The 25887-nt window shown below is 38.3% G+C and overlaps 2 protein-coding genes across 26 annotated transcripts in view; one reads left to right on the top strand and one right to left on the bottom strand.

The window, feature by feature from the left end:
• Nucleotides 1–25887, bottom strand: part of USP53 (ubiquitin specific peptidase 53) — a 203953-nt gene that overhangs the window by 103535 nt on the left and 74531 nt on the right. For all 25 annotated transcript variants that reach the window (XM_073804914.1, XM_073804913.1, XM_073804909.1 and 22 more), the window contains one exon: nucleotides 353–413. The gene's annotated coding sequence lies outside the window, so the exon portion shown is untranslated. The remainder of the gene's footprint in view (nucleotides 1–352; nucleotides 414–25887) is intronic.
• Nucleotides 3879–6962, top strand: FABP2 (fatty acid binding protein 2). Its single transcript, XM_004322425.3, has 4 exons — nucleotides 3879–3974; nucleotides 4958–5130; nucleotides 6143–6250; nucleotides 6643–6962. The coding sequence occupies exons 1-4, from the start codon at nucleotides 3908–3910 to the stop codon at nucleotides 6691–6693; spliced, it is 399 nt and encodes a 132-aa protein (XP_004322473.2). The 5' UTR covers nucleotides 3879–3907; the 3' UTR covers nucleotides 6694–6962.

Below are 25887 nucleotides of genomic sequence, written 5' to 3' on the forward strand. Positions count from 1 at the left end.
CACATGCCGCGGAGCGGCTGGGCCCGTGAGCCATGGCCGCTGAGCCTGCACGTTCAGAGCCTGTGCTCCGCAACGGGAGAGGCCACAACAGTGAGAGGCCCAGGTACCGCCAAAAAAAAAAAAAAAAACCAACTTTCCCTTCTGCTTTACAATGGGGTAAAAGGATTTCTGTGATCTCCAGAAAGCTTTTCCTTTGAAATGAGCTTGAAACATCATATTGCCCCTCCTCGTGATATCTCTGGACTTCATGATGATACTGTTTTCCTGGTTATTATGAATCAGCTGCTTTTACCTCTTATGAGCTATGCTGAGACCTTTAGAAGGTCATTGTACTTGGGAGAAGTAGACTTACCTGACCCATTCTTGGTGGTTCAGGGCAGCCTTCTTAGAGCACTCAGTGACCAAGCTGTGACCTGAAGCAACAGAAAGCAAGCACATTTAACAGACTGAGGACTACAAGAAGTTTGATATATTTAGATTTTAGAGTACACAGTAAGGAATGGCAGAAGACTGGAGATATAAGTAGGGGCTTCAGGAGCCACGTTAAGGAATGTGGTTTGTACTTTCTCTTGGAGGAATGGGATAGGGATGAGCAGGAGTTTCTGCTGATTTCCACTTCTTCCATACCACTCAGTGGCTGATGCAGACCACAGAGTCCAAACAGAGAGTACAACTCTACCTCCACAGCATCTGCAACCCCCCCAAACACACGCCTAATCCACCCACTTTCCCAAGCTGCAGGACCTTAAATCTTCAAGTATTATCAAAGAAGAAAATAAAGGACTGGGTCTGTCCTCAGCTGATTAGCCCAACTGTATCATCAGTACGAGAGGTCTGTAAGGGAAACTGGTCCATAGGTTCTGTACAACCTTTTCTAGATGGGGTCCAGGTAAGTGATAAGAATTGGGGAGTTACAGAGTTCAGAAGCTGCAGAAGGAAAAGTGTAATGTTAAACATTTGATCTAATCATTTAAAAAAACTCCAATGATGCCACACTGCAGAGATAACAGGGATTCCTTACCGACTTTAAATTAGGTTACTGCCACTGATAAATGGAAGACTGAAAGTTTAACATGTCCATTCTGTTAGCATTTGCATTCTGTTAGATTTGCATGAGACCAAGTGCTATTTGCTTTCATCTGATCCTATTCTGCTCCTCCTGGGAAGCTCAAGGTGGCCACGAGAAAAAGGGCACTGTTAGGTGAAAAATGGTAAGAAGCCATTCTAGTTTCCTCCTCCCCACCTTCCTGAGTGAGGCACTTTTACTTCCATTGCTGTGAGATCATAGAGAGAAAAGCTGTATTCCCAGAGGGGTCTGAAGGATCATGCTAACCTTAACAAGCAAATCCAAGTCATACCTAGCCCCAAGTTAATCACTAGTGCAAATCAAAAAATACCTAAATAAACAAATTTCAGGTGACTTTCTAATAAACAATTGAAAGACATAGATTTCCCTTCTCAAATATCAAAGTGGTTTGGGACCTGGGACACTTCTAAAAATTTATTATTGAGATTGATTTTCTTTCTCAGGGAACAAGAAGAGAAGCAAAGGTTTATTGAATACTTGATGTCTATCAGTTGCTCAGGCTCATGCTTTATATAATTTTTGTATTGATCATATACCTTGATCATATCACTCACTCTGAGCCTCAGTTCCTCATCTATAAAATGAGAATAATTATTAATTATTAGTAATTGTTTAGGCTCAGAGAGATTGACTGATATGATCGAGGTCCTGTACAGTGTATAATGGGTTTTGCAGGCAGTACTGAAACCAAGTCTTTTTGTTTCTAAAACACATGTTCTTTTTACTGCACTACACTTCTATTCCAGTGACCAGATACATCTATTTTTTCTAATCTAGAAAAAAAAAGATTGGATCCATTATCCATGGCCTGCTAAATTCACAAATCACCATAAGTAGTGGATTACCTGAGAGACTATTTAAACCCTGGCTCTAGAGTAACCATAAACTTTTCTTCTCTTCTCCAAGTTGAAAGTACACTACGGTGATGGTTCCCAAATAATGAGGTTTTCATTATCTTTGGCAAAAGAGAGAAGTACAAAGATAAGGTAGTCAATTTTTTTCATATGTAAAGGACTTCCCATTATTCTCAAATTATGATCTCTCTTCCCTGACCCACCCACTTTCTCCCTCTCTTTCTCTGTGTGTGTGTGTATGTCTGTGTGTATATTTGGATGTATTTTCCTTTTTAAATGAATAATGGATTTGGTTGAAGGTAGTTTACTGTTTAATGTGCTTGAGAAAATAAAAAGTGGGCAACTCCACTGAAAGAGTGTGCCCAATAGATATCAAAATTTTTAAAACGTGGACTTCCCTGGTGGTCCAGTGGTTAAGAATCTGCCTTCCAATGCAGGGGGACGCGGGTGCGATCCCTCATTGGGGAACTAAGATCCCACATGCCGCGGGGCAACTAAACCCGCGCACTCTAGAGCCCACGTGTTGCAACTACTGAGCCCGCACTCTCTGGAGCCCACGCACCACAACTAGAGAGCCCATATGCCACAACTACTGAACCCGCACACTGCAACTACTGAGCCCGCACGCTCTAGAGCCCAGAAGCCACAGTTAGAGAGAGAAGCCCGCACAGCACAATGAAAGATCTCACATGCCACAAAGAAGATCCTGCATGCTGCAACAAAGACCCAATGCAGCCAAATAAACAGATAGATAAATATTTCTTTAAAAATTTTTAAACTTTATTCTATTTCCCAATGTCCTGTTCAAATCTGTTAGATACGTCCCTCCACTGACCCTGAATGAAATCTTGGGCATGCTCTGTAGTTTCTCTACTGAGCTTTAGTTAATAAGAGGTTCTCTGGTCACATTCATGCACAATAATAGTCTCTTTTTAATAATGAGCATGTTCGGGCTCACTAATAATCAAAACTGCACACTTCACACTAAGTTAATGGTTTTTCCCGCACCAGCTAGAGCATGCTCCAGGTTGGAAGCCTGCAGTGGGGGCAGGGACAGATACGGTGACCTTCTTCTCTCTTCACCTTTCTAGCTACCCTCTATACGCCCAACCCACCCAACACACACATTGAGTTTTGGCTTAGGACAGCACCAGGTTTGGGGATGAGAGGGAGTGAGAGTTAAACAAAGGAATGGTTTTAGTTAATGGCATAGCTGACATCTGGCTTTTGTTTTTTCTGCACGTGGCAGATGTTTAAAGATGTTCTTTCTCTTATGGGAGTTGTCATGTTATCCAGCCACATTGCTACCTCTTGAAATTTTTCTCAGTGGCCTATCACCATTCAAGACCAAAACAAAAATATAATGGGTCCCTATTGTGTGTCACACACTGTACCAGGTGCCAGGATATTTACCCAAAGCCATGGCAATCCAAAAACACAATGCAAAAGGACATATTAGAAAAATAAATAAATATTCAGTATCAATATCCTATTAACCTTAACTTTTCAGCTGTGTTCGGTCATGAAGTCTTACTTTACAAGGTAATTGCTATTGTAAAAAAGGGATACATCATTAATAGTCTCACTTCCCAGATGTTATTTGATATATGCTCTAAATTATGTTACATTCAACACAGTGTGCACTTTGAACTTGTAAGTGGAAAAACTATCTACAGACAATATGCATTCTAATCCTTGAAATAAATGTGCCCACAATCATAGTTTAAGACACAGTAGGTATGCTTATCATGCTTTAATACAGCTGAATTCCAGGAGAGGAGCTAAGGAATTTATAGAAACTGGGGAAACTATGATGGTTTGCCATTAATGTAGTTAAGTGACTTCTTGAACTTTAAACTTCCACATCACAGTATGAAGTTGGTTCTAAGATAAGAAATAGCATAAATTCTCTCCTAAGGACAGCCCTGAATCTCTGATTGCCTAGAGGCTCAATCAGCTGGAGACCATGGCGTTCGATGGTACTTGGAAGATAGACCGAAACGAGAACTATGAAAAGTTCATGGAAAAAATGGGTAAGGGCTTAATACTTTAATGGCTTGTACTTTTGTTTCTCACAGACATCTTTCTAACTCCTTCTAAACCTTAAGGCTTAGAGAATGACACCTGCTGTGGCGGTGTGGCTCAGGAATGGTTGATGGTTCAGAGTAGCAAAAACCATATTCCCACTTCTTACATTGGAAGGAATACACTGTCTCACCACTGGAAGAAAAGATTCTTGGGTGCTATTCTCTGAAACACAAAAAACATCCAGATACATTTCATTCACGTTAACTACTGATTGAAAATTGATAGTTTTTTTGTTTGGAAAGTAAAATATGGCAGTGTGTAATGATAACTTCCAGACTTTAAAACATTAAATTCTAGGGAATGGAAAAGCAAAGTCCATAAAACAAAGCAATGAAAATGAGTTCTATCAAAAGTCACAGCTCTGAATAAATGAGACTTAATTCTCTTTTCCTCTGACATAATAAATTTGACTGTAATGTTTGCTAATTTTCTCATTTTTGAGACAGTCGGAAATGCCACAAAAAACAAAGAGAATTATGAAGTTCAAAATTTTAAAGCCATTATGGAAAGCAAAAGGACATTAATAAAAAAAAAAGAGTACCATACATGTAGAATTAAAGTTGTATATCCTTATAAATATATAAATATACTTTTAAAATCCTTCACTTGACACTCCTGGAATTTGGTTTACTTAACACTGAAACAAAAATATTGATAATTTTAAAAAACTTACTCAGTTCTAAGATTCAATAATTCCTGCTTCATTTAATTTTTCTTAAGTTTTGGAAAAATAGCTTGATATGATTGAGCCTGAACTTTTTCTACAGAAGCAATCTGGATGCTCTTGTGCAAAGTCAATGCTATCAGGTTTTCCTCCCCCCTCAAAATATTAATTGGTTAATTAACTAGTTAAAACAAAACTTGGAAAAGTAAGCATTTTCCATGGCATTTTTAAACTTTATTTCCTTAAATCTCTTTCCCTTTGCAGGTATTAATGTGGTGAAAAGGAAGCTTGCATCTCATGACAATTTGAAACTGATAATTACACAAGAAGGAAATAAATTCACAGTCAAAGAATCAAGCACTTTTCGAAACATTGAAGTTGTGTTTGAGCTTGGTGTCACTTTTAATTATAGCCTCGCAGATGGAACTGAACTCACTGTAAGAAATTTTTTATAAGCAATGTATTCTTGATTTTTCTACACAATACTAAAATAATCTCTGCTTTCTGTCATTGAATGGTTTAATTAATGTAGGTCTCCTTCATTTACTGAAGCAGCCAATGGAGTTTATCCATATTATATATCAAACAAGTTAGTTAGCAGAGTATTTAAACATAACATTTTGATTTTCATACACATCTGTAAAGGATTAAACAATAAGAATTAGAAAAATATCTTTGAATGACTGAGTATACACCTCTTCATAAAGAAAACTAAAGTTCAGTGTTTTCAACTTTACATATCTGACAGCAACAAAAGCTTTTAGAGTTATCTAACGTAAACGTAATAGACATTTAGTTAATGTAACTGAAATAATACAATAAATGAATAAATTAAATGACCAAATGGAAAGGCCTAATGCTACAATCTAGGTCATTGGGAATTCAACTTTTAATATTTGAAATAAAATTTTATGGAGTCACATTTTTCAACTGAGTTTTGAAAAACTTTTTTGCCCTTAGAATTTTTCTGGTTAAATTAAACATGTTTCCAATGACAATCACACTGTCAAATATTTTATCCATTGTGATTATGTTTTAATTACTACAACAATTACATAAATTAAAACAAGCACACGCTTGTTAGCTTCTCCATGAAACTAATATGAACTATGACTAAATTTAGAACACTCGTTTTAATGTGAAAGGTTTAGAAAAAAGAAGCCCTGATGATCTGCCTTAAAATCTGGCATTTGGAAACAATTGAGTGAGGACAGCATGATGGTTACCAGCGCATACTCTAGAGCCCAATAACCTAGGTTCAACCCTGGCTTTGTGACTTTAGGTAAATTACTGTATTTCAGTTTTCTCATCTGTGAAATGGAGATAATATTTACTTCATAGGGTCATAGTGAAGTTTGAAGAAGTAGACCTGTAGGCCTCAAAACAGGGCCTGACACATGTAAGACCCTAAAAAATGCTATTTTATTATTTTTTTTAAATTTTATATAGGGGACTTGGAGCCTAGAGGGAAATAAACTTGTTGGAAAATTCAAACGGGTGGACAATGGAAATGAACTAAATACTGTCCGAGAAATTGTAGGTGGTGAAATGGTCCAGGTGAGTGGTTATTATAGTTATTTTCCAAAGGCGAAAATAATCACACAGCAATGATTTTATTTTGGGGGTTGTTGAGTTATATCATCAATAAATAGACTATTACTTTTCTCATTAATCTTACTGATTTTTAAAATACAGATATTTTCTGATGCCTATTTATTGAAGAAAACGTATATATGTCAATACATTGAGCCTATTTTAACTAAAAATGTGACTAAAAACCAAAACGTGTTTTTAAATGGATGTATCCTGTATCTGTATAAAGTGTTGTTATCAGGTACAAGAAAAAAAAACTATAAACTTATTTCAAAGCTATAATACTACTAATATTTTTCTTAATTTAGCCTTTAATCTTAATGGCAAATTCTTCTATGTTTGTTAACACGTTTCAGACTTATGTATATGAAGGAGTGGAAGCCAAGAGGATCTTCAAAAAGGAGTGAGCATTGTTCCTGGAACAGAGCCCAGAACACATATGAGATGGAAAATCTATACTGAACCAGAACTTATTTTCCTCTCCTCACCAAGTGTAAGGTTGCTGACTGATTAGTCCTTTTATGAACATTAGCCAATGGCTTATATTTCCAGTCTTGCTAAAGCAAAACACGTAAAAGCTAATTAGGATTTAATTTGTTTTACATTCTCTAAGATGTACATTTATTGGTGTTCTAAAAGAATTTGTCACATTTTAAAAAACAGATGAATAAATATTGTTCCCACATTGCTTTATAAGTCGTCTCTCCTTTAAAAAAAAAAAAAAGCTACGCAGCATATGCACTGATAGATGGTTTGGGGTTTTTTCCCACATTTGGTAAACTAAAAACATACATTGCATGGAGGTCTTTAAAATCTTGTACTGGTGGTAAATATTTTCCTTAGTAACATTTATTATAAAAATAATATACATTCAACCAGAAAATTTAGAGATAAAAAAGCAAATGAAAAATAAATATTTCCATAAACCCATAATCCAGAGATAATCACTATTCTGATTTTAATAGATAACCTCCCAGTCCCCTTCTCCCGGTGTGGATTTGTATATTTCCCCATACATACCACTTTGAATAATCTGGTAGGAAACAAATGATGTACTAGGGTAAAGAACTGTATTATATTTTTCTACATTGTCAGTGATTCCTAGACCTGGGTAAGCATCAGGATAATCTGAGAAACTTAAGAAATGTTTGCATGCTTAGTCTCCACTGTTATCCTATTAGATCAGAATTTCTGAAAATAGAACCAGGGATTTTAGAAAACTCTCAAGTGATTCTGATGCAGCAGGTACACTAACCTGTCTTTGAGAAAAAGTGGGCTATCAGATACCAAAAGTGTCACCTTCAAGTGGCATCCCCCCTTTACTCATAAACGCATACACATACAGACAGATTTTTAGGGCCTCAAAAGTTTTCTTTCACTCATATGCTCACATGATATACTATTTTATGTATTTCAAGCAATTGCATTTTAGGTGGTTGTGTATTACAGGGCACAGAGGGTGGTCAATTTTTTAAGCATTTAACTCTACGGACTTTTGTTTTGACTAATTATTTTTCACACTGCAGAAGGTAACAGCTAATATTTATATAGTTCTTACCAAGTTCCAGGTATCATTCTAAGTTGTATATAAACATGGCAGATACATTACAATGTGGGAAGAAAAATGTTTGGCATACATGATGAAGATGAATAGATTAGAGAATATGTAATCTTTTGCAAAAACAAGAACTTAAATCCACTGTTCATTTTAGTATATGTGCTGCCGAAGCGAGCACCACTGTTCATGTTATAACTTCATTAAAAACTTCACATTGAAAATAGTAATGATTCAGATTTTTCACACACTTTTTAAAAATAAAGGTTCAGGGCTTCCCTGGTGGCGCAGTGGTTGAGAGTCCGCCTGCCGATGCAGGGGACACGGGTTCGTGCCCCGGTCCGGGAAGATCCCACATGCCGCGGAGCGGCTGGGCCCGTGAGCCATGGCCGCTGAGCCTGTGCGTCCGGAGCCTGTGCTCCGCAACGGGAGAGGCCACAACAGTGAGAGGCCCGCGTACCATAAAAAAAATAAAAAGAAAAGAAAAAACAAAGGTTCAAAGTGCTTCTACCTCTCTGATCTTATCTACGTATGTGAAATAGGAATAGGGTAGGTATTAACCTCACCTGAAAGTGGAGAAACTAAGGCACAGAGAGGTTTATTAGCTTGTCTAATGTTGTACAGAGTCCATGAGGAACACAGGAATTAAATGTAGGTCTTGACTTTTAGTCCAGTACATTATGATCTATGCTATTACTCAGCCTATTATAAACAAAAATATCTTAAGGAAAAAAAGTCCCTTAATTCCTTAGTGGCACCCAATAATAGCACTCCAAATGAGTCAGGTCAGACTGTAAAATAATGGCAATTAAGTGATTAGGCACTTATCTATTTCTAGCCTCACTGCAGGCTCACTTTTTTTTTTTTTTTACAATTTATATCCTTTCTAGCATTAAATCTCCACTATTTATTAGTATTGGAGAGCAGCCTATTGTTTGCTAAGTGACTACCATTGCTATAACCCCTCTTTGGGAAACTGACCTTGATATCATGCCAATTTGATTGACCAAGAGAGGGTGCCTGACCCAAGAGCAGCCAACCTAACACAGTTTGGCCAGTTTATGTTCCTTCTCTGTGCAGAAGGAACAACACAATGAACTGAACCTAGAAGAACCTCCCTTTAGGGAGTTTGAATGTGAGAAATACACAGTTATCGGTAGAAGGAAAAAGGTTTCCGGAATTCCCTGGCGTCCAGTGGTTAGGACTCCACGCTTTCACTGCTGAGGGTGCGGGTTTGATCCCTGGTTAGGGAACTAAGATCTCGCAAGCCGCGCAGCACAGTCAAAAATAAAAAAATAAAATTAAAAAAAATGTTTGAAAAGGTTTAAAGAGGACAAAGAGGGCAGGCAGTAAGTAAAAGACATGAGTATGCGAAGCTATGAACAAGCAGGAGCCACAGGGTAAACTGCAGGATAGAGGAGCAGTTAGAAGCAGCTGGGGTAGTAAAAGCTGAAATATTTACACATGAAATATAGTATCTGGGGTCTCCTTCAAATTGCTTCCTCCCCAATCTAGGGTCAGGGAGGTAGTGGGGAGGAGTATAGAAGAAACAAGATTGGTCACAAGTTGACAACTGTTGCAGCTGTTGAAAAGTGCCCGACCCATGCTGACACATGATAGGTTCATGGGGTACCTAGTAGGAACATGGCAATTCATTAAACTTTTCTCCCTACTTTTGTATGTATTCGATATTTTCCACAACAAAAGGTTAAAAATTTTAACATATTTCATTTCCACTGCTATCACCTTGGTCAGTCACCATTTATCCTTCCCTTGATTACTGTAATAATCCCTAAAAAGCCTCCTACTTTCTTTCTACCTTCCTTACTCCACCCACTTAGTCTCTTTTTCAACACAGCGTCAGAATGATCCTTTAAAAATCTAAATCAGATCATGTCACTCCTTTACACAAAATACCGAAATGTCTCCCATTTCATTCAGAGAAAAAGCCAATGTCCTTACAATGGCCTGCAATATCCTATGTGATCAGATCCCCTATTACCTATCTGACATGTGTTCCTGTTTTCATGGAATATCTGGAGGAAGAATGTTTCAGGTGGAGGAAATACCCTGGAGCAAAGGCCCTAAGGCAGGAGCAAGGCTGGTAAATTTGAAGAACATGGATTACCTCGTAAGAGTCCCCAAGATCATCCAGAGATGATCAAAAACAAGACTGATGTTCAGGAAATACAGGCTGACTCAGTCTTCCTAAAACTCAGGAATGATGTGGTAAAAAAGGAATGGGTTTTAGAATAATACAGACTTACCTAAACACTTATCTTTCCAGTTACTAACTAAGATTCAAGTTCTGAGCCTCAATTTTTCTCACTTGAAAAATAGGGAAAATAGCAATGATTTTCTGAGAGTGTTGTCAACTGAGGTATTATATATAAAACATCTAGCACAGTGCTCAGTACAGGCTGGTACTCAATAAATGTTACTAAGTAATACAAACCTATGCCCTACTCTTGAAGAGAAAGCAGAGCAAAGTCTGGCTTAGGTAGATGGGAAAACTTTTCTTAAAATATCTCTCACAGGGCCTGTGTGGTAGATGGAGCCTTGGCTGGTAGAGCTTTGGGCAAGTCACTTCACCTCTTTGGAATTTAGTTCAATCATCTTTAAAATGAGTTAACTGGACCAGATGACCTCTAGTGCTAAGATCCAGTGCTGAGATTCTGTATCTGAATAACAGTCAGTGACTTCTCCTTTAAGTAGCCCCTTGGGTATGTATCACAGGGAGGTGTTGCAATGACAGAGGGTGGGGTGGGGAGAAGGAGATATTTTCTAAATTCTGAAGCCTGGCTTGCTTCATGGGTGTGTGACCTGTCTAGGCTCAGAAGGGCTGTGTGCTTAATTTAATGCTCTGCTGCTAGTGTCTCAAAATTCTCAATAAATTTTGAACAGGAAGACCTGCAAATTATGTAGCCAGTCCCGTTCCTAGGAGATGACTATGAATAAGTAAGTATAAAAGATATTTTCCTATGATTAATTAGACACTAGCAGTAAGACAACCCTGGGCACCTGAAGAGAGGTGACTAGATGGGTAAGATAGTTATCTGGGATAGAACTGAAGTGGGAGGAGGTTTTGTGGGGATCAGGAGGGAAGGATGATGATGGATGAACATGTCAAAGTACAGTTGACCCTTGAACAACAGCAGGGGTTAGAGGCGCCACCCGCTCCCCAGTCGAAAATCCAAGTATTACTTTACAGTTGGCCCTCCGTATCTGCAGTCCTGCAACCACAAATTCAACCAACCGATCGCTTAGTACGTATTTATTGAAGAAAATCCATGTATTAACTATAGCATAAGACTGCCATCTACTGGTTAATGATATGAATTCTTTCAAAGATTTCCAATGCAAGGTCTTTGCATTTCAGTATCTAGAGGGTTCCAGAAAGGTTTGACATACTATATTGTACAGTTTGAAATAATTATTAAATGCTTCCTCAGTTCCAACTTCCAAAATAATCAAAGACTCCTTTTCTGTTTTCCTTAACAGTTCCCTAAGGCTGCTTTCATTTGTTCAAAAAATAACTTAAAAAGTACTATGTGCCAGGTATCAAGTATTCAATGATGAATGCCATTGGTAGAGATATTTAGGTCATTAAGAACTTCATCAAATAGATTCAAATTGTCAGGTTCATCTTGGGTCTGAATCAGAATATCTAGAATAGCATCATCTTCAAAACTGGATGGTCATTTAGGGGTAGGGTTATGCTTTCATTCAATATGAAATGCTATGAAGAGCTTTGGGCAAGTCACTTCACCTCTTTGGAACAATATGAAGTGTTAATATGCACGGTGATGTTCAGGCCCAATGACCAACATTCAGGCTACTGGCTTGAACAGACATTATTAGAGAACTGACTGGAAAAGAAGAGTAAGCAAGGCTGTGATAGAAGATGAAGGAAGTTAGGGGCATGGGGCAAACTAATAGTCACAGATAAAGAACAGTTCTCCAGGGGGCTTCTCTCATCCATAAGCATCCCCACTGAGAATTCCACTAGAATAAAGGGTTACCAGAAGTCCTCTCTTCTACAATATCTAGATTACCAGGAAGAAAAGAGGGAACTTAAATACTCAACCAGTCATTAGTGGTTAGGACTGCTGTGAAGGGAGAAGAGTAGCAGAAATCTAAAGAAGGGTGAGGAAGATCTCTCAGGATCTCTGCCCAGTTTTAAGTCCATATCCCTCATATTACAGGTAGTGTAACTGGTTCTTTTCAAATAATTCTGATATACTCACTACACTGACTGTAGAAAATATCTGAGAGCCAAAGAATAATACTCTCCCTCCACTCAACAAACAAGAAAAAGTCCTTTACATAAACGATTATATACTCAATGCCATTTCTTGTTTTGCTTTAGGTAATTTTTTAAACATCAAGATAACAAGGATATCAAAGGACATAAATGTTGACACTGAACTTCCTCTCTTTAACATATACTTAGGGCAGAAAAACCTGAGTGAGGATGGGGCTGATTTCACACTCCCAGACCCCACTGATTCATCTGTGTTCCCATAGCACAATGTACTCACCAATATCATACCATTTTTCTGCCTTCAGTTTGCTTGCCTGTCTCCTCTAGTCTGTGAGTTCCGTGAGAGCAGGACAGTCTTATATCTATACCCCTCCCTCCACTATATCCCTTTAACACATAGTAAACATTAATAATTGCAGTGGAGTAAATAAATGGGGCATGCTGGACAGTCTCAGACTCAGCAAGCCAGCCTTCCCATCCTATGTTCTGAGAACTTACACACAGAAGCTCTACTGAAGGAATCAGCCCCAGCTGTTTTTATACACAGATAACCTTATTCTGAACCAGACCAATACTACCTTGGCCATAACAGATTAGGCCACTTGCTCCAAGGGCAGTCAATCTATAACTTAAGAACAGCCTATGAGAACTTTATTCAAGACCAATAATTCTAATTAGCTAAACCAGTTAGGGTCTGATTCTTGGGAATTTGACTTCAATACACAGAAAAAGTCATCAGCTAGTAATGATGGTTACAATGATGGGAACAAAATTTGCCACTCCAAAATGTATCTCTTTGGCATTATGATTAATTTAGGCTGATTATCTTTAAGAAACAGAAGACTCAGAAAGCCTTTCTTTTTACTTCCCTCTTAGCTACCTAAAGTATTTAAATAAAGGGCTTATTCCCAGAATAGAGGTATCACCAGAAATATCTGCAAAGAATATGGGCTAGATGTGGTGGGGGAAACTCAGTGTGGTCTAGAGATCACAGTCCACCCAAAAGGGGCCTAGAGACCAGAGCCCACCCAAAAGGGGCCTAGAGATCAGAGTCCACCCAAAAGGGGCCTACGGACCAGAGTCCACCCAAAAGGGGCCTAGGAATCAGAGTCCACCCAAAAGGGGCCTAGGGACCAGAGCACACCCAAAAGGGGCCTAGGGACCAGAGCACACCCAAAAGGGGCCTAGGGACCAGAGCACACCCAAAAGGGGCCTAGGGACCAGAGTCCACCCAAAAGGGGCCTAGGGACCAGAGTTCACCCAAAAGGGGCCTACGGACCAGAGTCCACCCAAAAGGGGCCTAGGGACCAGAGCCCACCCAAAAGGGGCCTAGGGATCAGAGCCCACCCAAAAGGGGCCTAGGGATCAGAGTCCACCCAAAAGGGGCCTAGGGACCAGAGTCCACCCAAAAGGGGCCTAGGGACCAGAGTCCACCCAAAAGGGGCCTAGGGATCAGAGTCCACCCAAAAGGGGCCTAGGGATCAGAGCCCACCCAAAAGGGGCCTAGGAATCAGAGCCCACACAAAAGGGGCCTAGGGACCAGAGTCCACCCAAAAGGGGCCTAGGGACCAGAGTCCACCCAAAAGGGGCCTAGGGATCAGAGCCCACCCAAAAGGGGCCTAGGGATCAGAGCCCACCCAAAAGGGGCCTAGGAATCAGAGCCCACCCAAAAGGGGCCTAGGGATCAGAGTCCATCCAAAAGGGGCCTAGGGACCAGAGTCCACCCAAAAGGGGCCTAGGGACCAGAGTCCACCCAAAAGGGGCCTAGGGACCAGAGTCCACCTAAAAGGGGCCTAGGGACCAGAGCCCACCCAAAAGGGGCCTAGGAATCAGAGTCCACCCAAAAGGGGCCTAGGGATCAGAGCCCACCCAAAAGGGGCCTAGGAATCAGAGCCCACCCAAAAGGGGCCTAGGGATCAGAGTCCACCCAAAAGGGGCCTGGGGACCAGAGTCCACCGAAAAGGGGCCTAGGGACCAGAGTCCACCCAATGTCCCATTTTCTCTGCAGGGCCCAGCAAACATCTGTTTATCAAACATTTGCTTTTTCATCTCCATGAGCACTGCCTTCCTCCCCTCTGAAGTCCCAACATCCTCTTTTATCTCTAGCTGACGATGGCATTTATGGTGAACTTTTGGCCAATTTGGCAAGTTACTCCACGTTCCTGGGTCTCTCCTATGTCTACATGTTATTTAATTTTTGTTTGATTTTCTCCTGCTAATCTGTCTCATGTCAATTTAATTCTTGGACCAGCCAGAAGAACCTAGTTGGGTAGAGGAAAATTTCTTCCTCCCAGACAATGGGCAAAAGTAGAAAGGTACAGAAGGAAAGGCAGACAACAGAGGCCATGAGGCAAAAGGGATCATGTTGAGTTCCAGTAAACAGAAACTGGATATAAGAAAAGAGGGTGAAATAATAGCTTCTTAGAAATGGAGATAATGAATTCTTGCTTCTGATGAATAGAAATATAACTTGTTCACTATAGCTTCCTTGGATCCTGAGTGACCAAAAGTACGTATTTCTTAAACAAATATGAATTAAGCACCTACCAGGTGACACATATGACATGACTTTTACAGGTAAACAAATCAATTTGGTTCCCATGGAGATTTGAATCCAGCTCAGAAACATAGCATCCAGAGTTTGAAGACTGACATTAAACAAGTAAAAACAATTGTGATAAGCATTACAAAGAAGTAATGTAGGCTCTCACAGAAACACATAGTATCTTGAATTATATTTTCCATTGGCCTATCTTTGCTAAGTTGCCTGATTATACAGCCTTTACTGAATTCTACGAGGCCTAACTTACATCTGAGATTCTTTTCATCCTTTTTTCACCTGTAACCATACATAAAAAGGCTACTTCCCAGGGTCTACAAAATCTTCAAAATACAAATTGGCTCCAAATTCAAAGAGAAAATCATAAAATCTAAGTAAGTAAATGTTTTCTCCGCAAAACATAGCACTAATTTGAACACACTACAATTAGATGCTCCAGCCAGGCGTCAGGGCTGTGCCTCCAAGGTGGGAGAGCCAAGTTCAGGACACTGGTCCACAAGAGACCTCCCAGCTCCACGTAATATCAAACGGCAAAAATCTCCCAGAGATCTCCATCTCAATGCCAAGACCCAGCTCCACTCAACAACCAGCAAGCTACAGTGGACACCCTATGCCAAACAACTAGCAAGACAGGAACACAACCCCACCCATTAGCAGAGAGGCTACCTAAAATCATAAGGCCACAGACACCCCAAAACACACCACCAGACGTGGACCTGCCCACCAGAAAGCCAAGATCCAGCCTCATCCACCAGAACACAGGCACTAGTCCCCTCCACCAGGAAGCCTACACAACCCACTGAACCAACTTTAGCCACTGGGGACAGACACCAAAAACAATAGGAACTACGAACCTGTAGCCTGCAAAAAGAAGACCCCAAACACAGTAAGTTAAGCAAAATGACAAGACAGAGAAACACACAGCAGATGAAGGAGCAAGGCAAAAACCCATCAGACCTAACAAATGAAGAAATAGGCAGTCTCTCTGAAAAAGAATTCAGAATAATGATAGTAAAGATGATCCAAAATCTTGGAAATAGAATGGAGAAAATACAAGAAACATTTAACTAAAGAACTAAAGTTAAAAGTTAACTAAAGAACTTCAGTTAAAAAAACATTTAACTGAAGAACTAAAGAGCAAACAAACAGTGATGAACAACATGATAAATGAAATAAAAAATTCTCTAGAAGGGATCAATAGCAGAATAACTGAGGCAGAAGAACAGATAAGTGACCTGGAAGATAAAATAGTGGAAATAACTACTGCAGAGCAGAATAAAGGAAAAAGAATGAACAGAATTGAGGACAGTCTCAGAGACCTCTGGGACAACATTAAACGCACCAACATTTGAATTATAGGGGTCCCAGAAGAAGAGGAGAAAAAGAAAGGGACTGAGAAAATATTTGAAGAGATTACAGCTGAAAACTTCCCTAATATGGGAAAGGAAATAGTTAAAAAAGTCCAGGAAGCACAGAGAGTCCCATACAGATAAATCCAAGGAGAAAAACGCCAAGACACATATTAAACAAACTATCAAAAATTAAATACAAAGAAAAAATACTAAAATCAGCAAGGAAAAACAACAAATAACACACAAGGGAATCCCCATAAGGTTAACAGCTGATCTTTCAGCAGAAACTCTGCAAGCCAGAAGAGAGTGGCAGGACATATTTAAAGTGATGAAGGAGAAAAACCTAAAACCAAGATTACTCTACCCAGCAAGGATCTCATTCAGATTTGATGGAGAAATTAAAACCTTTACAGACAAGCAAAAGCTAAGAGAATTCAGCACTACCAAACCAGCGTTACAACAAATGCTAAAGTTACTTCTCTAGTCAGGAAACACAAGAGAAGGAAAAGACCTACAATAACAAACCCAAAACAATTAAGAAAATGGTCATAGGAACATACATGCCGATAAATACCTTAAATGTAAATGGATTAAATGCTCCAACCATAGGACACAGACTGGCTGAATGGATACAAAAACAAGATGTATATCTATGTGGTCTACAAGAAACCCACCTCAGACCTAGGGACACATAGACACTGAAAGTGAGAGGATGGAAAAAGATATACCATGCAAATGGAAATCAAAAGAAAGCTGGAGTAGCAATTCTCATATCAGACAAAATAGACTTCAAAACAAAGATTATTACAAGAGACAAAGAAGGCCACTACATAATGATCAAGGGATCAATCCAAGAAGAAGATATAACATTTGTAAATATTTATGCATCCAACACAGGAGCACCTCAATACATAGGCAAATACTAACAGCCATAATAGGGGGAATCGACAGTAACACAATCACAGTAGGGGACTTTAACACCCCACTATCACCAATGGAAAGATCATCCAAAATGAAAATAAGTAAGGAAACATATAAGCTTTAAATGATACATTAAACAAGATGGACTTAATTGATATTTATAGAACATTCCATGCAAAAACAACAGAATATACTTTCTCCTCAAGTGCTCATGGAACATTCTCCAGGACAGATCATATCTTGGGTCACAAATCAAGCCATGGTAAAAACTGAAATCGTATCAAGTATCTTTTCCGACCTCAATGCTATGAGACTAGATACCAATTACAGGAAAATATCTGTAAAATATACAAACACATGGAGGTTAAACAATACACTTAATACCCAAGAGATCACTGAAGAAGTCAAAGAGGAAATCAAAATATACCTAGAAACAAATGAAATGAAAACATGATGACCCAAAACCTATGGGATGCAGCAAAAGCAGTTCTAAGAGGGAAGTTTATAGCAATACAATCCTACCTTAAGAAACAGGAAACATGTCAAATAAACAACCTAACCTTACATCTAAAGCAATTAGAGAAAGAACAAAAAAAACCCAAAGTTAGCAGAAGGAAAGAAATCATAAAGATCAGATCAGAAATAAATGAAAAAGAAATGAAGGAAATGAGAGCAAAGATCAATAAAACTAAAAGCTGGTCCTTTGAGAAGATAAACAAAACTGATTAAACCATTAGACAGACTCATCAAGAAAAAAAGGGAGAAGACTCAAATCAACAGAATGAGAAATGAAAAAGGAGAAGTAACAACTGACACTGCAGAAATACAAAGCATCATGAGAGATTACTACAAGCAACTATATGCCAATAAAATGGACAACCTGGAAGAAATGGAAAAATTCTTACAAATGCACAACCTTCCAAGACTGAACCAGGAAGAAATAGAAACTATGAAAAGACCAATCACAAGCACTGGAATTGCAACTGTGATTAAAAATCTTCCAACAAACAAAAGCCCAGGACCAGATGGCTTCATAGGCGAATTCTATCAAACATTTAGAGAAGTGCTAACACCTACCCTTGTCAAACTCTTCTAAAATATAGCAGAGGGAGGAACACTCCCAAACTCATTGTACGAGGCCACCATCACCCTGATACCAAAACCACACAAAGATGTCACAAAGAAAGAAAACTACAGGCCAATATCACTGATGAACATAGATGCAAAAATCCTCAACAAAATACTAGCAAACAGAATCCAACAGAACATTAAAAGGATCATACACCATCATCAAGTGGGGTTTACCCAGGAATGCAAGAATTCTTCAATATATGCAAATCAATCAATGTGATACACCATATTAACAAATTGAAGGAGAAAAACCATGTGATCATCTCAATAGATGCAGAGAAAGCTTTTGACAAAATTCAGCACCCATTTATGATAAAAACCCTCCAGAAAGTAGCCATAGAGGGAACTTTCCTCAACATAATAAAGGCCATATATGACAAACCCACAGCCAACATCATTCTCAATGGTGAAAAACTGACACCATTTCCACTAAGATCAGGAACAAGACAAGGTTGCCCACTCTCACCACTATTATTCAACATAGTTTTGGAAGTTTTAGCCACAGCAATCAGAGAAGAAAAAGAAATAAAAGGAATCCAAATCGGAAAAGAAGAAGTAAAGCTGTCACTGTTTGCAGGTGACATGATACTATACATAGAGAATCCTAAAGATGCCACCAGAAAACAACTAGAGCTAATCAATGAATATGGTAAAATAACAGTATACAAAATTCATGCACAGAAATCTCTTGCATTCCTATACACTAATGATGAAAAATCTGAAAGTGAAATTAAGAAAACACTCCCATTTACCACTGCAACAAGAAGAATAAAATATCTAGGAATAAACCTACCTAGAGAGACAAAAGACCTGTATGCATAAAATTATAAGACATTGATAAAAGAAATTAAAGATGATACAAATAGATGGAGAGATATACCATGTTCTTGGATTGGAAGAATCAACATTGTGAAAATGACTCTACTACCCAAAGCAATCTACAGAGTCAATGCAATCCCTACCAAACTACCACTGGCATTTTTCACAGAACTAGAACAAAAAATTTCACAATTTGTATGGAAACACAAAACACACCGAACAGTGAAAGAAATCTTAAAAAAGAAAAACGGAGCTGGAGGAATCAGGCTCCCTGACTTCAGACTATACTACAAAGCTACAGTAATCAAGACAGTATGGTACTGGCACAAAAACAGAAAGATAGATCAATGGAACAGGATAGAAAGCCCAGAGATAAACCCACACAGATATGGTCACCTTATCTTTGATAAATGAGGCAAAAATATACAGTGGAGAAAAGACGGCCTCTTCAAAAAGCTGGGAAAACTGGACAGCTACATGTAAAAGAATGAAATTAGAACACTCCCTAACACCATACACAAAAATAAACTCAAAATGGATTAAAGACCTAAATGTAAGGCCAGACATTATCAAACTCTTAGAAGAAAACACAGGCAGAACAGTCTATGACATAAATCACAGCAAGATCCCTTTTGACCCAACTCCTAGAGAAATGGAAATAAAAACAAAAATAAACAAATGGGACCTAATGAAACTTAAAAGCTTTTGCACAGCAAAGGAAATCATAAACAAGACGAAAAGACAACCCTCAGAATGGGAGGAAATATTTGCAAATGAAGCAACTGACAAAGGATTAATCTCCAAAATTTACAAGCTGCTCATGCAGCTCAATATCCCAAAAACAAACAACCCAATCCAAAAATGGACAGAAGACATAATAGACATTTCTCCAAAGAAGATATACAGAATGCCAACAAACACATGAAAGAATGCTCAACATCATTAATCATTAGAGAAATGCAAATCAAAACTACAATGACATATCATCTCACACCAGTCAGAATGGCCATCATCAAAAAAATCTACAAACAATAAATGCTGGAGAGGGTGTGGAGAAAAGGGAACCCTCCTGCACTGTTGGTGGGAATGTAAATTGATACAGCCACTATGGAGCACAGTATGGGGGTTCCTTAAAAAACTAAAAATAGAACTAACATACGACCCAGCAATCCCACTACTGGGCATATACCCTGAGAAAACCATAATTCAAAAAGAGTACCAAAATGTTCATTGCAGCTCTATTTACAATAGCCAGGACATGGAAGCAACCTAAGTGTCCATCAGCAGATGAATGGATAAAGAAGATGTGGCACATATTTACAATGGAATATTACTCAGCCATAAAAAGAAATGAAATTGAGTTATTTGTAGTGAGGTGGATGGACCTAGAATCTGTCATACAGAGTGAAGTAAGTCAGAAAGAGAAAAACAATTACTGTATGCTAACACACATATATGGAATCAAAAAAAAATTTCTTCTTGGTCATGAAGAACCTAGGGGCAAGACGGGAATAATGACACAGACCTACTAGAGAATGGACTTGAGGATATGGGGAGGGGGAAAGGTAAGCTGGGACAAAGTGAGAGAGTGGCATGGACATATATACACTACCAAACTTAAGGTAGATAGCTGGTGGGAAGCAGCCGCATAGCACAGGGAGATCAGCTCAGTGCTTTGTGACCGCCTGGAGGGGTGGGATAGGGAGGGTGGGAGGGAGGGAGACCCAAGAGGGAAGAGATGTGGGAACATATGTATATGTATAACTGATTCACTTTGTTATAAAGCAGAAACTAACACACCATTGTAAAGCAATTATACTCCAATAAAGATGTAAAAAACAAACAAAAATAACAAACAAAAAAAAGAAACAAAAGGATATAACCAATATGACTCATAGCAAATGAGAGGACATAGCCAAACGTCATATTCCAGGCTTTGACTTCCCTTTGGTGGCTATTGTCTGGGTCTGTAATGCTTTATTATAAGAAAAAGGAAGCAATGAGAAACGTGTCTTCAAACTACCTGTCTTGGAGAACCAGAATAATCTACCATGCATGTGGAAAAGAGCAAGAGAGCCTCAGGGTCATGATGCACACAACAGGGCCCTGTCTTGAGAAACAATCACAGATTTGTTCTTTGTCTTATTCTCTTATATTTCAGACAACTGTGAACTAAATTTCAAAAACTTGGCTGGAATATCAGCTATTTTTTTCTATTGAAAACTCTAGTTGTTTTGCATTATTTTGATTCATGGACCAAAAACACAGCTAGAAAGGTTACTTACTCTATGGTAACTAAGCAACAAAGAATTTTTTTTTCTTCATAAAAGAGTTTCACACAACTACGTTCTTCATCATTTAAGAGCAAAATTCTTTCATTTTTCGTAAATAATCCAAATAATAACTAACACTAATTATGCTCCAGGTATTACTTCTAGTGCCCTTCTTAAACTATTTCATTTAATTCTCACAACAACTCTATGGGTTAAGACTAATATTAATTCTATTTTACAGATGAGGAACCTGAGCCTCATAGAGGTTAACTAATTTGCTCATGCGGATACACTCAGCAAGTCCTAAAGTTGGGATTTTAACTCAAGTAGGGTAGATCATGAGAGTTCGCATTTTAATCACTCTGCTACACAGTCATTAAATAATTTATAAATGCTCAAGGTCAAGGTCAGTATTTCACTCCTCTTCAACCTTTTCCTCATTCTTTTTCCTATATTTGAATACCTCACAACCAACCCCTCCAACTACATCTAAGCAGTCACCAAATCTTACTGTTTTTTTCACCTTTATCTTTTTCAGGAGGTCTATGCTCATATATACATCTGCCTAATAAAAGTTTCCACTTGAATATCCCACATGTACTTTAAACTCACCGTAACTCACCAGTATCTTAATCATGTATTTCTTATTACAGTGAATAATGCCATTATCCCCTCATTTGAGGAAAAAAAAAGTAATTTGATGGACATCAGAAATTAGATAATTTCTGCCTCTTGGACTATCTACCCACCAAACACATATGGGTTGCATACACACACACATGCATGCAAATACACACAGATACCACCCCACCCATCTGACCAAATCACTAATCCTTGCTAATTAGCACCTAAACTATCACAAGTGTCTCTTTACTGATTTTCCTGCTTGCTTCTTATTTCACTCCACATCACCTCAATCTAACTTCTGTACTGCGCGGAATGGCCTTCATGGTGTAAACATCTTCTGTCTTCTTTTTGCTTGCATTTTCATAATGGACTATAAGATAAATTCTAAACACTTTCACAAAGAATACAAGACTTCAGAATCTGACATCTGCCTATCCACTCAGATAAATTTTCCAATTAATTTGAGTTTCCTTTGTCTGGAGTATCTCTTCTCTGGGATTCCCACAAATCCTACAAGCTTCACTTGAAATGCTGCTTCCTTCATGCAGATTCCCTGTCTCTTGAAGGCATGTTTAGATCCTACTGCTCGCCTTTTCAGTATTTTCTTTTAACATATCACTATTATAACTACAATATTGTTATATTGGTTGTTCACATGTCTGTCTTTTCACCAGGGTTTTGGGAGGCAAAACAATATATACACTTTAAAATTAGAAAAAATATTTAAATGTAATATACTGACACTATAGACACTTTAGAAAATTCAATAATGTCTAAAGAAGAGTAAAATTATTTATATTTCTTCCACAAAGAGGATACCATTATTTTAAAAATATTTATTTTTTTCATACACATACAACATAAGTTATATATTTTTTATTTGTCTAGAACATTCATGGTTTGGTTTCATTTTTTCCTAACAGCTAGCACAGGGCTCACAGCTAGCACATACAAAATAGTCTATTTGGTGAGTAAATGAATGATTCTAAATGTATGCCCTTCTCCTCTATTTCCCCAACTACTGTCTTATAATCATTCTTCTGAGCTACTCTAATTATATCTTCAGTTGGTCTCATTGTCTCCAGTTTCTTCTCCCTTTAATTCATCCTCCACATTGCTGCCATGGTTATAATATAAAATAAAAATCTTGCCACATTATTGTCATATTTATGAATCCTTTGATGACTTTTATTTCCCATGAAATAAAATGTAAATCCTTATCAATCCAGACTTTTCACAATTTAGTCCTAATCTACTTTCTTGATTCTCCTTCTGTTATTTCTACTTCCTGTATCGGCATCAATCTAGTCTAGTTACACTAGACAATCCACAGTTCTGAATGATTCGCCATGGAGTCTCACTCTTGAGCCTCGACTCATGCCACTTCTGTCTAAAATATCCTTCCCTAGTCTTCCTCATCAGGCAAATATTTGATTCATCCTTCAAAGATAATTTTCTGTGAAGTCTTCTTCAACCCTACCTCCATTTTTTTTAGCCAAATAACTTGCTCTCTCAGCTGTTTCCAAAGAAGTATTCCCCAGAGCTAAAAGTACAGTTTTGTAAAACTGCATTCCCTCACCTCCCCTTATGCACTCATGGAGGTTCAGATTTGGTAGGTCTGGAGTGGAGACAGGAGTACATTCTTTTAAAAACACGCTACATCCCAAACCAAACAATGCGACTTCAGGGCCAGACTGAACTCTGGGTTGCTAAGTGCTAAACATTCTTTTTAAAGCATGACTCAGAATTGCGCTAGAAACAGAAGTAGAGCATGTTGGGGTCCATGCTTTCAGGTATAAACAAAACCAATCATTGTTTTTGATAGGTTTTATGGGTATGAGTCCTTAGGAAGTGAAATCAGACTCTTATTTCAAAGTGTTCAAAATACCAGAGAAACAGAAGGATTGAAAACAAAGTGAAACAAAGGCATACAACTATTAAATATTCAAAAAAAAAAAAAGAGGAAAGGACATGAGGCCACATAAGCTGTTTCTATTATATTGTACTCATACAAAAGTGAGGAGATGAAGCAGCACAATGAAACTAGTTATAAGAAAATATGATATGTGCCCAAGAAGCCATCAAGGGCCTTGGCTCATTCAAATCCTTGAATGGCGTTACTGGCTCTAAATAGGTCACTTAGCACAAAATGCTTGAGACTTTCCTCATTCACAAAGACATGCAACTCCTTTTAAAGAGTTCAGTTCAAAACAACTCTGTGTAAAACCTATCCCCATTTTCTCTTGCATACAATATACTCATTCACTAAACAAGTGCCCAGAGAGGAAAAGTGCATTAATAGTTAATTTTTTAAATCAAGAGCTTTAGAGACAGAAGGACTGTTAGAGGATCATCTAGACCATGCTTCTTAACCTTTTTCACAACATAGTGCACATGGAAAATTATGACTGTCTGGCACTGGGATAAAAAGATGAGACCGCTAGGGACTAACAGTGATTGGCAAAGAGTTCATGCTGCTCGAGGCCACACTTGGGGATCATAGAGATCAAGATGTCATACAACCTCTGTAACCCATATTGCTTGAGAAGATATTCTAGATAAACCAATACATCATAGAGATGAGGAAAAAACCAAGCCCCAAAGGGTGGCTTAACACCAGAGGGGTTAACAAAATCACTTAGTGGGAAAGTGAGTATTGGGTTTTCACAGGCCTCATATGAACAATGATTCTAATGTGTGCTATTCAGAATTCATCAATTCTGAGCATTGATGGTGTCATTTTGAGTGGTACACTAATTCACTGAGGTACCCAACATTAGCAATAGAAAAGACAACGAAAAGACAATGATCTCTCCCACAAATATCTGTACCATTTTCCAACTGTATTTAAATGCTACTTGAAAAAATAAAAGAGAAATTCATTCATAATTCTCTAAATTCATTGAAAAATTGCTAGATGAAATACTAGAAACAATTTTTAAATGAATGCAAGAGGCTTCCAGGAAAGCAGTGGTAGGAATATAGGGAAAGAAGTGAGAACTGAAGCAGTTGGGTGCCCTGGGAGAACCTTTATACCCAGGCTGCCCAGAACTGTACATCTTCCAAGAGCAGAGAGCTCCATCTAGCATAAAAGCCATGCTCAGGAAAAGCCATTTCCAAGGAAAAGAGTTCACTAGAAACAAGTGCATAAATAACCCTTCACAGAGGTAAGCAGGAAAGAAAACTGTCTAGAAGAGAAGGGGAGAAAAGCTCTCCTGAGAATTTATAGCCACTGGAAGGTTCAGACATGGATTTAGGATCAAAATTTATACTGTTTACGTGGTAAGGAATATCATACACCAAAATTCTTCATTTCTGGACCCATTTAAACTGGACTCAGGTCTGTAATGTCCTCATACCCATGGCAGAAAGAAACACAAATCCTCCCTTGAGGAATGAATTTATTCTTCCCAGTTTCTAAAATCAATACACTCTCTATTTTAGTCTGCCTGGGTTACCAACTGATGTAGTGTACTCTGAAGTTTTTGTGTGGAGTATTCTATATATGTCTGTTACATCTCATTGCTTTATAATGTCCTTCAAGTTCTCTATTTTCTTTTCCTTTTTTTTAAATTGAGGTATAGCTGATTCACAATATAAGTTTCAGGTGTACAACATAGTGATTCAAAGTTTTTAAAGGTATACTCCATTTATAGTTATTATAAAATATTGGCTATTTCCCTGTGCTGTGCAATATATCCTTGTAGCTTATTTATTTTATACATAGTAGTTTGTACCTCTTACTCCCCTAGCCACTATATTGCCCCTCCCTGCTTCCCTTTTCCCACTGGTAACCACTAGTTTGTTCTCTATATCTGTGAGTCTGTTTCTTTTTTGTTATATTCACTAGTTTAGTTTTCAGATTCCACATATAAGTGATATCATACAGTATTTGTCTTTATCTGAAAGTCCTCTATTTTCTTATTGATCTTCTGTCTAGATCAGATGTGTCGCCCATTACTGAAAGTGGAGTATTGAAATTTTCAATTATTATCGTAGATCTATTTCTCCCTCAGTTCTATCCATGTCTTCACATATTTTGACTAGGATTTGCTTGGTTTCTGTAAACCTTTGACTGTTTCCAGAGTTCTGGCAAACT

The sequence above is a fragment of the Tursiops truncatus genome, chromosome 5 (genome assembly GCF_011762595.2).
Source record: "Tursiops truncatus isolate mTurTru1 chromosome 5, mTurTru1.mat.Y, whole genome shotgun sequence".
Taxonomy (NCBI): domain Eukaryota; kingdom Metazoa; phylum Chordata; class Mammalia; order Artiodactyla; family Delphinidae; genus Tursiops; species Tursiops truncatus.

Coding starts and splice junctions, on each gene's coding strand:
- FABP2 (XM_004322425.3), top strand. CDS start 3,908: ATGGCGTTCGATGGTACTTGGAAGATAGACCGAAACGAGAACTATGAA. Junction 3,975..4,957: donor AAAGTTCATGGAAAAAATGG/GTAAGGGCTTAA, acceptor TTCCCTTTGCAG/GTATTAATGTGGTGAAAAGG. Junction 6,251..6,642: donor TAGGTGGTGAAATGGTCCAG/GTGAGTGGTTAT, acceptor AACACGTTTCAG/ACTTATGTATATGAAGGAGT.